The sequence below is a fragment of the Pelodiscus sinensis genome, chromosome 4, assembly GCF_049634645.1.
Source record: "Pelodiscus sinensis isolate JC-2024 chromosome 4, ASM4963464v1, whole genome shotgun sequence".
Classification (NCBI taxonomy): domain Eukaryota; kingdom Metazoa; phylum Chordata; order Testudines; family Trionychidae; genus Pelodiscus; species Pelodiscus sinensis.
This window is the reverse complement of record NC_134714.1, coordinates 12,679,776-12,694,004: the sequence shown is the minus strand read 5'-3', so window position 1 is coordinate 12,694,004 and position 14,229 is coordinate 12,679,776. Positions and strand designations below refer to the sequence as shown.

The following is a 14,229-nucleotide window of genomic DNA, read 5'->3' as shown; positions in this document are numbered from 1 at the left end:
ATTTGCCCCGCCCGCTGCTTCTTATCTTTTGTTTTTGAACAGTAAGTAGGTGGTTGTTAAGGCTGATAGCCTGGTAATGGCTCTGGCCAGCTATCTTTTGTTCTTTTTATCTTAACAGTCTGTCTTTTTTTTGTTTTTGTTTTTTTAGGTGAATGGAGCTATATATGGAGAAGCTGACAGGAGAACAGCTGAGAGGTGGGAGGTAAGTGGTCTCTGCTTTCACTCCTGATAGTTCTTTCTTTGTCCTTCCTCTCTTGAAAGAAACTTTTTTTTTTAACTTCATGGGGAAAAGAGGGGGGGGAGAGGGAGGAAAAAGGAAATTTTATATACAAAGGAAGAACTAGAAGCAGTCTAGTTATGTGGAGTGAGGAGCGTGGTTACAACTGTCTGCAGCCTGAGGCGGTGAAGAGGAACTGGCGGAGGGGCAGACCGCACGACAGAAAGAGTGCAATAGCCGCGAGCCTGCGGCACATGCGTGGTCCGGCCAGACACTGCTAATGACAAGTCTCCGTCTGCGGCACCGGGGCAAGCCCAGCACCCATAGTGGAGCACCCGCGGGGACATCCCCGAAGAAGAACTAACCTTCACAAGTGGCACAGATACTCCTCCTGGTGTACCTCGAACCACCACGATCCGACACGTCCGTCCATTTCCTCCGCACTGGACTATGCATTACACCTAAAAAACAAGGGTCTCGCGTTAGCCTCCATCAGGGTGCACCTCGCAGCAATATCAGCATTCACACCACCTATAGATGGCGTTTCTATTTTCGCCCATCCTACGACTAAAAGATTTCTCAAGGGCCTCATCAACATGGATTCACCGCGCAAGCCAGTCCCACCTGTGTGGAGCCTGGACGTGGTACTCGATGCCCTAATGAGGCCACCGTTCGAGCCTCTGGCGACCGTATCCTTACAATTCCTCACTCTGAAAACGGTTTTCCTGCTCGCAATAACCTCTGCACACAGGGTTAGCGAGCTTTCCGCCATGATGGCCATCCCACCATATACGATTTTCCGTAGCGATGGAGTAGTCTTGAGATTACATCCAAGGTTCTTACCCAAGATCGTCTCCAGTTTCCACGTTAATGAACCAATCATCTTGCCAACCTTTTTCCTGAAGCCCGATGCCTCGCCATGAGACGCGGCCCTACATTCCTTGGACATCCGCAGGGCCTTAGCATTCTACATAGATCGCACTAAATCATTCAGGCTTACGGACCATTTATTCGTCTCCCTGGCACACAGGTCAAAGGGTCAACACCTATCTTCCCAAAGAATTTCCAATCTCGTAACCGCATGAATAGTGCAATCATACGCAACAAAAGGTTTACCCCTACCGTCCCAACCACACGCTCATTCCACTATAGCCATGGCCACATCTACAGCATTCCATAGAGGCGTATCTCTGAAGGACATTTGCAGAACGGCGACTTGGTCCTCTCATGGGACTTTCCCTAAGCATTATTCTATCTCTCTCTCTCTCACTCAGATGGGGCAGTGGCGACTGCGGTGCTCTCCACGGTGGATAAATAGGGTCTCCTTGCCCTCCTTCCGTTTTTGGCGACTACCGCTATGCAGTCACCCATAGTGGAGCACCTGCGGGGACATCCCCGAAGAAGAAAGCGAAGTTACTCACCTCTGGTGCAGTAACTGTCATTCTTCGAGGTGGTGTCCCCGCGGGTGCTCCACTACCCGCCCTCCTCCCTGCTTCGGAGTCCTTTCTCTCTCTCTCTGCTCTTGTCTTTTACAGACTCCGAGGCGGTTTCGAGGAACTGGCGGGAGGCCGGACCACGCGATAGAAAGAGCGTGAAATGACCGGCTTATGACAAGCTTCCGTCTACGGCGCCGGGGCAAGCCCAGCACCCATAGTGGAGCACCCGCGGGGACACCACCTCGAAGAATGACAGTTACTGCACCGGACGTGAGTAACTTCGCTTTTTCTTTCACAGACTGAAATTAAATAACTCCAAAAAGTTGAAATATGACAATTCTTATGTAAATTCTTCAGGTTGACAGATGCCCCCAAAAGAACTCCAAAAAATGACAAAAGCTAGAAAAACTACAAACTGTTTATTTTTTCTCTGAAAACACATGAGTTTTTCATAATCCTCTGTAGGATAGCACAAAGATTTAGTTATATATAAGTACTGTAAAATAAAGTCAACTATGAATGAACTGATATAATTTTTTTATGCAACTGAAATACCATTAGTTCCAGATCAGTCTCCAAAATATTTTTGCCAAGTTAAAATGTCTTGTCCAAATTATTCTATTTATCCTCTATGTAAAATGTAATGAACAGTACTGGAAAATATATAATGATATTTTACTTTCAGGAAAGAAAACAGAAATACTACTATTTGTTTATACTCACGTTTATTTGCCTCATTCAGTAAAGGATCCTCAAGTACATGTGGAAACACGAGGTCAGATCCAAATAAATTGTTGATGCCTTCAAGCAGATTCACATTTGTTACTCGTAGGGGAGGATGTTTTGAAAAAGTAATCGGCAACCCAGAAAATCCACAGTCCATAGGTGAATTTGCAATTGGGATTCCCTGCATAATAAAACAAAAGGCAAGTAAATAGATCTTATGATTTGGTCTTTGAGGCAAAATACATAAGCTGTATAGATACCATAGTAAGGTAAAATCCTAAAAATTCTCATACACAAATAATTCTTACTAAGCTAGTATTTGAGAGGAAGAATGGTGTTGGTGGTAAGACACTGGAGTAGAACTGACGAGAACTGTGTTTGACTCCTGGTTCTGTTGCAGACTCCATGGGACCTTAGGCAAGTGAGATAACAGCTATGTTTGTGGCTGTGAAATGGGGATGATAATATTTTGCTTCTCCCACCTTTTCTTTTTGTCAATGTAGAAAGGTAAAATGTTTGGGACAGGAACTGTCTCTGAGTTAGCAGCAAGCAAAATGGAGCTCCAATTTTGTTTATTGAATCTAGGCACTACTGTGATACAGGCTGTCCTCACTATAAGTCCAATATACATTCCAAAAAATTTGGACTTGTAGCGAAACAACTTAAAACGGAGAATTCTTTCCCCCCGGCTGATTTCCATTTGCGCAAATTGGGGGGGGGGGGGGGGATTTTGCGCACGCGACTTAAGAGCAGGGAATGGGTGAACTTATAAGGCATCAGTTCCTACAAGAATCAACTTATAATGGGGCAACTTATAGGAAAAACTTTATGTAAAGAATTGTTGGATTGGGCAATCAGTCTGCTGTTGCTAACTTGAGATTTAATCATTTTAGTTGCTAATTGAACTAAAATAGCACAAAAAATAGTTAGAAGCTAGTTAGAATAGTTGAATGGGTAGGGTCCTACCAAATCCACGGTCTACTTTGGTCAATTTCAGTCATAGGATTTTAAAAATTCATAAATGTCATGATTTCAGCTATTTAACTCTGAAATTTCTTGGTGTTGTAATTATAGGTGTCCAGCCCAAACAGGAGTGGATGGATGATCGCAAAGCTATTGTAGGAAGAGTTGCAGTACTGCCACCGCAACTTCTGTGCTGCTGCTGCTTGTGATGGCACTGATTTCAAAGCTGCATCACTGGAGAGCAGTGGCTGCTGGCCAGGAGTCCAGTGCTCAAGGCAGAGCTGCCACCAGCAGCAGCGCAGAAGTAAGGATGCCATGGTATGGCTGTGATAGTCTGTATCTTGGAGAAGTATTCTGTAACTCTCATATTTCTCCTTTATAATCATGATCTTACATATAAAGCATGCCATCGAAGATATCAGGGAAAGGTTATGAACTGCTGAAACCCATTGTTCTATCTAAATATATATGTCCTTAGTGCATACGAAGTTATGAGATTGTATTACATAGTTGTCATTAAAACATACTGTAAATTGGGGAATCAGCCAGATATTACCTCCCCAGAGATAACATAAAGAAAAGTAACCAACACCCGTCAGGTGTGAAACAACCACTAGCAGCCATTATCCAGCAAGGGAGCTACAATTCAATGAATCACTCCCATAAGTCCACACCAAGGAGTTGCTCAGTCTTGCCTGAAGACTCAGCAATGCACACCAGACCTGCTGGTTTAGTTGGTTAAAAGAAATTTACTATTTTTAAAATGCAGAAACAAATTGTAAAAGAAACCCTTACAAAATATGCAAGTAAATTGACTGACTGTCCATCATTTCCAAGTCAATAGTGAAGAACAGTAACTATGGGAGATAAAAAGATGCATAAAGACGAAAAAGAATGGTATACTATGTACAGAGTGTTCCAACAACAATCTAAAGTAGTGGTAAATAAGGTGCTAACCTACTTTGTGCTGAGAAAATGTCTTTTGAAGTTTAACATCAAAAGCGTTTTTTCTGCTTAAATGACACTCCTTACTTTCTAAGCACTTGAAAAAGCACAACTAGAATGCATCTGACAAACTTGAAAAATCTTTTGTGTTGTTCCACTTCAGTGATCTAATGAGATAATGGCTCAGTTCTGTTCTAGCTAATGAGATACAACATCTTCATTGAACCTTCATATAAAACAGAGCTCTCTAAAGCTAATGTTTTAACGTACTTCCCTTGCTTTGCTAATCTTGCTATGTTTTTTATTTAAGTGATGTCCAATGTATAAGAGCACAGGTCAGTTTTGAAATAAAATATTTACACATGAAGTGACTCAATCCACAAATGCCTTAAACTCTCGTATACAAGCACTATGGCTTCAAGTGGCAAAAATATATTCACTAGCAGAGTAACTCACTAAGGCTCTGATCATACGTTTATATTGACATGCTAACACATCCATAAAGAGGTCTGTGATAGCATGCGTTTCCAAGATCAGGTTTAAAACAGAATCTGATATACAGGGATTTGGACATAACTGGATTGAGTATGACTTATTATCAATATCAGGGAAAGCAATTAATACCCTTAAAAAAAAAGCAGACACCTTTAGGGAGCCTTATCACAATAAAGTACGTCATAAACAAATGATAAAAAGACTGTTTCTGCCCTCAAAACATACAGTCTAAATGTAAGATGAGAGAATGGGTAATTACTATAAGTAGATGGGTAGCAAAAGGCAACAGTGAGATTATTAGGATTAGTGTAAGCCGTGGTCACAGTGACTGCTTAGCCATTGTCATATTTTGTAGGTATCCTGGAGGAGTTGAGTTTAAGGCAAAATCTGGGGTATAATGGCTTTGTAGATGTTATGCTGAGCTTCTCTCATACATAAGGGACAGCATAGGATGGACACATTTGGGGGGAAAGTTGGACTAATGACAAATATAACCTGTCTTCACTGGTGCTTCTGATAATCTTGATTACTTATAGTATTTTATCCAAATTCAAATTGCTTTATTCAGGTGGGCTCTTAGAGATCTATGAGATAGGTCTGACAATTTAAGGCGCAGCAGGTACTCAAACATTCTACATGTGGTCTTCCATTGTCCAAATTCCCTGACTAGAGGTCCAGATTGAGAAGTGTTTGAAAAAATATATTTGATCCAGTGCACTAGTTTCTATTATTCAACAGGCACAATAGCTCTTTTCTGCTTTATCTAACCATAGGGTGTCCATGCCATTAGGTACAGGCTGTCCAGCTCTGGGTGCTATATCTAACCACAATGCTCTAATAGAAGATTTGGAAGGAGGGAAAGAGGTCTTGTAAGCTGGAATGATAGACTGAGTTAGAATGGCATTACACCTCCTTACACAAAGGACTGGTTTTGGCCCATCAAGCCTACACCTGAAATCCACATTTCAAGAATAACATCTATGACTCTAAAAGAAATTCAGGTTAAGTCAGAAGGAACTATCATGATAATATGACCTACACAGACCACAGTAACTTGCTCAGTAATTTCTGCATCAAGCCAGTAACTTCTGTTTGAGTTACAGTATCATCCAGTCTTAACCTGACCACAGTTACAGTGTTAGCAAACTAAAAGGCAAGTGTACTAAAGGGTTCACCAAATAACAATGACAAGATTAAGTGTAACTTGAAAATAAGAGGCAGACTGAACAAAACAAGACACTCAAACCCTTATTTTTCTCTGAAAAAAAGGTTGAAAACTGTCACGGGTGGCAAGAGATTTAAGGGCAATAGTGAAGATGTAAGGGTAAATGGAGGGGACCCCTGAATGCCTCGTAATCGACTGGTCGAGCCCTCACAATCAACCAGTCGATTGCGATCGACCAGTTGTCACCACGGGGTTATGCCATAACCTCTCAAGTGACATAGTGGGATTTCCACTAATTGAGACCAAATTGAACAATGCATAATAGTGTTTGTGAAAACAATCCTTCATTAAAAGAGAATACTGCCAGGATCTAACAGGTCTTTTCAATTCAGAGTTCTAGGATTTCAATTTCTTACTTGTTGTTCTATTAAATGAAGCTCAGCTCTTGCCCGCTCCTCCATGTTCACTGCAATTCCATCTAGCACTTGCAGGCTGGGCAATCGGAATATGAGCAGTGGACGGTGGGTCATCTTGCGAGAAACCTGAGATGAACATAAATTATCCTAAATATGGAATCCTGATCCAAAAAGATAACCTGAGAATAACTTGCCTCGAGACTAAATGTCTGAATCAAACCATAGAGTGAAATATGAATGGAGATGACTATACACTGTTCTTGTCCTGGGCAGTGTTACAGACAGAAGACAATATACAATTTATTATCTATAATTTAGCACAAAATAAGACCAAAAAAGATAAATGTGTTATCTGTAAATAGACTTTTCCTGATATTCCACCCTATTAGTGTCTGAACCATGCTGACAGATGCTAACAGAGGCTTGCTGATTCACAGTAGCAGGTGTACCTTTTATCACTACCTTGGATAAGAGAGCTGCAAGTGCCCCTCTGGAGCAGAATTGTAGGGTTTGGAGTTAGGTAATTCTAAGGAAGATACACCACACACAGCTAAGTCTGGAGAGAGAGTCTGGGTAGGAGTTGATGCTGCTTGGCTACCTGAAGCTTCTGTTGAGCTTTCTGCTCCTTCATAAATGCAGCCAGGTTTTTCCCTGGGCTACAGCTTGAACTTGCTGGAGTTGATTCTGCTGGGTTTTCATCTCTTTTAGAATCTCATTCATTTTCCCTTTTTACAGCAACCTGATTTGCTTTTTCTGTGTGTTTCTAGCCAATTCTCATTTTAAGGTCAGACTCTTCAGATTTACTATCCATAAAAATACTACAAGAACATTTAGGATTCTGGCTTTTGTAATCCGATTCTGCGAGGTGCTAAGTGTCATCTGAGATGCCTGAAACTGTAAACTCCAGTGATCCTTGGTACTTAGATCCACATTTATAGTGCTAAATTTGTTTTCCTATTATGAGATATTTTTCTCTTTCAAAATCACAACAGAAAAGTTTTTGTTTGGTGCTGCTTTTAAGTGTGTTAGTTAGAAGGCAAATTATATACATCAAGTGGTAATCCTGCAATCCTTACTGAAACACGTGGTGCCATTCAGATCTATCTTGCTCCTTTTTAAAGTCAATTGCTATTTGACTGATTGGACCCACTAATGTCCATAAGGATTGGCAGGATCCATACTTACATATGTGTAGGACAAAAGGCACAGAATCTTCAGTGTGGAAATGGTTGAAGACAAGTTTTTCATTTCTATTTTATAATCTTATAAATTTCTGTGTTCTCTTGGAGAGAAGAATCCAAACAATCCAGGGAGATATAAAAGCACAATTAGAGAAAAATTCAACCCTAAAAATCTCTATGGGTGTTTCATGAAGGGCAATGCATAAACAAACAATTATATTATCAGGGAACACCTTACTGTTTATAAAAAAGGTTCAGATATCCTTTAACATTCTTTGAGCTATTTGATAGACCTGACCTGCTTTGGAATATTAAAAAGACAGGCCACCACCATACACTTACTTTTTGAATTCAGCTTGTGGCACTGAAAAGAATAAAATATCAAAGAATGACTGCACTCAAATCACTCCTATACCAACATGATAAAAGCTCTCTAAGAAATTAATCAACACCCATATAATGACTACAAAACGGTAAGTGATTGATACTTAGTAGTTAATTAAACAAAAATTCTTAACAATTATAATGAACTAGCAGATAAGACCCATTGCTTACTGGGCAAAGTCATTTTGCATAGATTACACATTTAATTTCTTGAACTTTCCTATATGTAATAATTTTTTTTATTAATGTGCTCATAAAAGGGAAGTAAAAGAGCAGTTTTAAATTTGTAGGATTTCAACTTCAAATATTATTCATTTTATTGAATAATTACCATACATAGTAATTTGAATCAGTAAAGTTTCTGTTACTCTTCCTGTAACTAATTTGAATTATTTTGTGATTTGTAACAGTAAACATTTTCTTTACACTAAAATGACAGTTGAATAGGCAACTCAATTTTAATTTTGTTAGCAGATATTATTTATGAGCTCTAATCATAGTAGTCATGACTTTTTTCTGATGAAAAACAAAAATAATTATTTAAACCTTTTACCCAGCATATTCCTGTGTAAAAAATAGTGCATTCAGCTAATTTAAGTGGCAGGATTGTTTAGGCAAAATTTGGTATCTCTAGGCCATTGCAAAGTATGACTTTAGTTTGCACAAACAAATCTACAAACAAACTCTTCAAAATATATAATAGATTAGAAAGGTAAATTATTCACAACAAGTATACATCTAGTTTACATGATCATACAAAATAAAATACTCACTGGATTTCCATATACTGAAAGCTCTTTAAGACTAGGAATAACTTCAAGTTTTTCGAGTTCAGACAATTCCTGTTCACAAGATACAAAATAAGATAGATGCTATCACATTTCAAAGCCTCTGAACCAAATGTATTTACTTTGGCCAAATGCAAAGATCTTTACACAGGCAAAGCTATTGAATGTAATAAGAGTTTTGTCTGAATATCTGGCTCATTGAATTTACAGTTTGAACACTAATGTATTATACCTGAATTTTATTAAGTCCCAGGAAAAGTTTCTGTAATTTTACTAACGGCTGTAAATTGTTCAGTTCTCTCAGTCGGTTTTCTTCTAGGTGAAGCGCCAAAAGGGAGCTCTGTCTAGCAAAGGAGCCCTCTGTAATTGTTTTAACACGGTTATGATCCAATACTAGCTCCTGCAGAAATGGTAGGCCTTCAAGTCCTTCGATTTGACTGATTTCATTACCTAATGAACCAAGATTATATGTGGGAAATGAGATAAAAAGCAGCTGGTATTTGATAACACAAAATAACCTTTAACAAAAACCGTTTATGGTAGCAAACTTCCCAGATTACCTAGAGACTGTGTAAAAAAGCATTTCTTTTGATCCATTTTAAATGTATTACCTTCAAATACCACAGAGTTCCTCTCTGTTACTGTATTATAGAAAAGGAGGAATTTGAGTGGCCTTTTCTATACCATTACAATGACTGCAATGTTGCCCTTTAACTTTCTCCTTTGGGAAGTATTATCTTGCTTTGTATTACATGGGAGTTCCCCCATGCTGGTAGAGATATCTATGTCCAAAATTATTTGGCCAATTTTTATTTAAAGCAAATTATCTTTCTAATTAGCATGGCTGTTCAAATCCTGTATGAATTTTAATGGCATAGTATCTTATGCATCAGGATCACTCTCTCTCTCTTACACTCTCTCTCTCAATTAATGGTTTCAATCTTACAAACACTTACTACATTGAGTAGTCCCAATGATGTCCATGGAGCTACTTATTGCAGCAAGTGCTGTGGTGAGATTCTCAACTAAGATCTAGTCCCAGTGGCAGAGGGGACAGATTCTAGCCACAAATAGCCAGCAACGAATTTCTTTAGCACTGGAGGATATCCACTAGGGGTTTGGTCAAACATATTCCTGGAGGTTTCATCTCATGACATATCTTTAATTAAAGATTAATCTTTAATTCCTGGAGACTTCAGGATAATTCTGGGTAGTTGGCATTCTAATACCCACTGGCATAAAACTGACAGTGGTGTCTTTCTGAATTACCTGTCTCTTCTCTTTTCAATATATGGATGTGTTAAGATTGGACAGGGATTACGAGAAGCTATGGTGAGGTCCACTATATTGTATCTGAAGAACCCTAAACCAGGGGCATAAATTAGAGCATCCCCATAGCTGAATTGAGCTTGGCCCTATGTTGGCCAGTGTTAGCAGGACCGGAATCAATGTTATCTTGCTCGTAGGATACTATATTGGTTGCACAAACATAAATACTTTTATTACTTACCCTGTAGAAACAGCAATTTCAAATTTTTTAGCCTACTGAGCTGTAGTTGGGCCAAGTTATTAATTCCATTGTAGCCCAAATGAAGAACTTCTAAACTTTGCATTATTGGGGGCAGATTTTCACCAAATCCTGCATCCCTAAAACAATTAAGCAAGTAGTAACATGAGGCCAGATAATTTCCAAACATTTTTCCTTGTAAACAGTTATTCGAGCAATTCTCTCCCATTAACATCAACTTCAGAGGGGTAGCTAAGTCAGTCTGTACACAGAATAAACTTAAAAAACAACAAATAGTCTGGTAACACTTTAAAGACTAACAAAACATGTAGATAGTATCATGAGCTTTCGTGGTACAGCCCACTTCTTCAGATGACCGGAGTGTTGGATAGCAATACTCCGGTCATCTAAGAAGTGGGCTGTCCCACAAAAGCTCATGATACTATCTACATGTTTTGTTAGTCTTTAAAGTGCTGCCATACTATTTGTTGTTGTTTAAATTGATCCATTAACATCAGTTATAGGCCCAATTTGTAAATTCCTGTTTACAGTTACAAGTAAACAGGAATTTACAAATTGGATCAGGTTCAATAGAAATTGTACTTGGTTATTACACAAAGGCTGAAAAGCATTCAAAGAAATCTAGTTTTTGAAGTTTCAGTAGCCTTATACAGGCTTCCATGCTTATGCAAGCTTGGCCAGGTTTTACTGGATGCAGACCATGGAAATCAAATAAACATGGAAAACCACTCTTCTGCCCACAAAAGGCCTGAATACATATAATGGGAACAGCTGGAAATTGCTATTTAATTTAGTAAAATATTTATGTAACCTTTGGCTGTATTCTCACAACAGCCATATGATGATGTGGGAAAACCAACCGAACAACAGTATGCAATATCTGACTACTTTATTTATAAAAGCTTCATTTTTGTAACATATAACCATAGTGAGAGAGTGTGGTGTGATAGACTGAGAAAGGCACTGGTGGACAGGAACTTCTGCATTATTTCAGTCTTGCCACTGCCTCATACCCAATCACACAGGTAGCTGTATGACTCTAGGTGTGCTGAGCAACCTGAATTCTCATTAAAACACTAACATTAGTAGTTGCTTAGGTGCAAGTGATCATGACTTGATTGCATTGTTAAGTGCAGAGTAAAGCTCAAACCAATTACAGGCAGTCCCCGAGTTACGCAGATCCGACTTATGTCGGATACGCAGTTACGAACGGGGCTTTTCTCGCCCCGGAGGACGGGAGCGGCGGGACGCCCAGATGAGCTGCGGTCCCACCGCCCGCGTCCTCCGGGGCGAGAAAAGTTGCTCCCCGTCTCCCTGGTCTGCTGGTCAGACCAGGGAGACGCGGAGCAAAGCCGCGGAGGATGCCCGCAGCAGGACAGCCCAGGCGTGCCCTGGAATCAGCCGCTGATCAGTTTCAGCAGCAGCTGACTTGGGGACGCCTGGGGTTCTTAAGTTGAATCTGTATGTAAGTCAGAACTGGCATCCAGATTCAGCCACTGTTGAAACTGATCAGTTTTAGCAGCGGCTGAATCTGGACGCCAGTTCCGACTTACATACAGATTCAAGTTAAGAACAAGCCTACAGTCCCTATCTTGTACGTAACCCGGGGACTGCCTGTATATATATACACTTATTACTTTTTAAAAAGCCAGTTTCATAAATCTAAAAATAATTATGAACCAAATCAGTTGGAAGAAAGAATTTAAACAGAGAAATGTGAATGATAATTGGGAACTGTTTAAGAATACTTTACTAGAAGCTCAAAGTTACAATCCCACAATTAAGAAAGCAAGCTATAATAGTTTAAAACAATTTGGCTTAGTGCGGAAATAAAAGCAGCTATACATTTTTTAAAAACATGTAACACATGGAAAAAAAGGGGAAGCTGATAGCAATGAATATAAATTAGAATCTAGGAGTTGGAAAAAAGCTGATAAGGAAAGCGAAAGGACAAGGAGAAATCCATGTCCAGCAAAGTCCAAAACAGTGAGAATGTGATTTATAAAACTACAGGAGACTTCCGATAATCCGGCACCTTTGGGACCTAGGTGGGGCTGGATTATCGGATATGCCGGAGTACCGGGAGGTACTATAAGGGGGCATACTCCCAACCCAATCCCCCTCCCCTTCCCTCCTCTCGCCTTCCCCAGAGCCAAACACCTCCCGTCCCTGCTGTAACCCAGTCCGCCTTCTCCCCCAACCATATGTCCGGGTCCCAAGGCAGCTGCCTGTGCTCAGCGGCCGGCTGCTAGCAAGTGCAGGCTGGATGCTGTGTGCGCTGGGGACCATGAGTGGAACAGCGCAGGGCCATGAACGCACATGCAGCTCACAGTGGCCCGGCCGTAAGAGCTGCTGACCGGAGCACTTCCGGGTTTCAGTTGATGCCGGACCATTGGGAGTGCCAGACAACTGGATGCCGGACAATTGGAGTTTTACTGTATATCAGGGAAAAAAGGAATCTTAATATTTTATCAGCCTGTTACTAGATGGAAATGGTAGAATTATCAATACAGGAAGTCCCCGACTTACAAACGGGTTACGTTCCGAACACCTGGTCGCAACTTGATTGGTCGCAACTGGTAAGTCGGAAATACCCTTAAACGTGCTGCCTGCAAAACTTGACATACATGGTTCTCAACTCGAAAATATTATAATAGAGTTAATGGGAGGTTGGTCGTAAGTCAGGATGGTCGTAAGTCAGTGTGTTCGTAAGTGGGGGAGTGGCTGTAATAATGCAGAAAACTAGGCGGAAATCTCATGAATATTTCTCTTCTGTTTTTGGAAAAAAGCCTGGTCATGTATCAATATAGCAACATCCCATGGTTGTCACTATGTGTGTCACTCTAGCCTAAAATGATAGAGTCAGTGTGAAAGGACAGAAGCAGGTGAGAGGCTTTTTTGTCCAGAATATCACTAGGTTGAATCATGATGAAGTTCCAGAGGACTAGATGAAAAAAGGTAGTTACTCACCTTGGGCAGTAACGAGTGTTCTTCGAGATGTGTGTCCCCATGGGTGCTCCACTGTAGGTGAAGGGTCGCCCTGAGCCTCAGATCGGAGCTTTGTATAGCAGTTTCCCCTGTTGAGCCACGCATGCCCAAGAGGCGTCTCGAGCCCTTCCCGCCTCCTGAGGAGCGCGGCTCAACCCCTCCCTTTCAGTTCCTCGTCTCCGCCCGAGTAATTTCGACTCCGAGCAGAGGGGAGGCAGGGAGGGTCGTGGAGCACCCACAGGGACACACACATCTCGAAGAACACTCGTTACTGCACAAGGTGAGTAACTCCCTTTTCTTCTTCGAGTAGTGTCCCCATGGGTGCTCCACTGTAGGTGACTACAAAGCAGTATTCAGTATATGGCTGGAGGGAGCCGGAGTCAGTGTTTGGCAGTGGTGGAGAGCACTGCTGTGGCAACTGCTGAGTCACTCTTAAGTTGTGGAAGAATAGCGTAATGTTTAGCAAAGGTATGATCTGAAGACCATGTTGCTGCCTGGTAAATGTCTCCTAAGGGAACATTGCCCAGAAAGGCTGTAGAAGCAGCCATGGCTCAAGTGGAATATGCTCGTGGTGGGCGTTGTAGCGGTCTATTGCCCAGAGAGTGGCACTTAATTATGCAGGTCGATATCCACTTTGAGATTCATTGAGATGATATTGGTGCCCCTTTGGATCGTTCAGCAGTGGAGATAAAAAGTCTTTCAGATTTACGAAATGGTTTTGTTCTTTCTAGGAAGGTCAGAGCCCTCCGGATGTCCAGAGTGTGCAGGCTGGCGTCTGTCTGCGAAGAATGCGGTTTTGGGAAAAAGGTAGGTAATACGATCGGTTCGTTGAGATGGAATTCTGTACCGACCTTTGGCAAAAACATGGGGTGGGGTCTAAGTATGACCCTATCTTTTGTGAAAGCTGTGTAAGGAGGTTCTGACATTAATGCTCCGAGTTCGCTCACCCTCCTGACGGAGGTGATGGCTAGGAGGAAACAGACCTTCATAAAAAGGA

At 41.0% G+C, this 14,229-nt stretch overlaps 1 protein-coding gene and 1 long non-coding RNA gene across 12 annotated transcripts in view; one reads left to right on the top strand and one right to left on the bottom strand.

Moving 5' to 3' along the window:
- The window catches only part of LRRC9 (leucine rich repeat containing 9), a 110,590-nt gene that overhangs the window by 22,315 nt on the left and 74,046 nt on the right, over nt 1-14,229 (bottom strand). For 8 of the 11 annotated variants that reach the window (XR_012903264.1, XM_075926333.1, XM_075926334.1 and 5 more), the window contains 6 exons: nt 10,227-10,363; nt 8,949-9,166; nt 8,702-8,770; nt 6,364-6,489; nt 2,377-2,560; nt 583-678 (listed from right to left, as the gene is read on the bottom strand). Coding sequence is in view for 10 of the 11 variants with exons in the window: in XM_075926333.1 (XP_075782448.1) it covers nt 583-678; nt 2,377-2,560; nt 6,364-6,489; nt 8,702-8,770; nt 8,949-9,166; nt 10,227-10,363 (830 nt within the window). In the remaining variant the exon portion in view is untranslated. The remainder of the gene's footprint in view (nt 1-582; nt 679-2,376; nt 2,561-6,363; nt 6,490-8,701; nt 8,771-8,948; nt 9,167-10,226; nt 10,364-14,229) is intronic. The other 3 variants (XM_075926337.1, XM_075926335.1, XM_075926341.1) reach the window with 2 other exon arrangements.
- LOC142829061 (uncharacterized) overlaps nt 1-14,229 on the top strand; it is an 84,101-nt gene that overhangs the window by 52,752 nt on the left and 17,120 nt on the right. Inside the window, exons 2-4 of the long non-coding RNA XR_012903267.1 lie at nt 149-202; nt 1,753-1,923; nt 13,964-14,039. This is a non-coding gene — a long non-coding RNA (uncharacterized LOC142829061). The remainder of the gene's footprint in view (nt 1-148; nt 203-1,752; nt 1,924-13,963; nt 14,040-14,229) is intronic.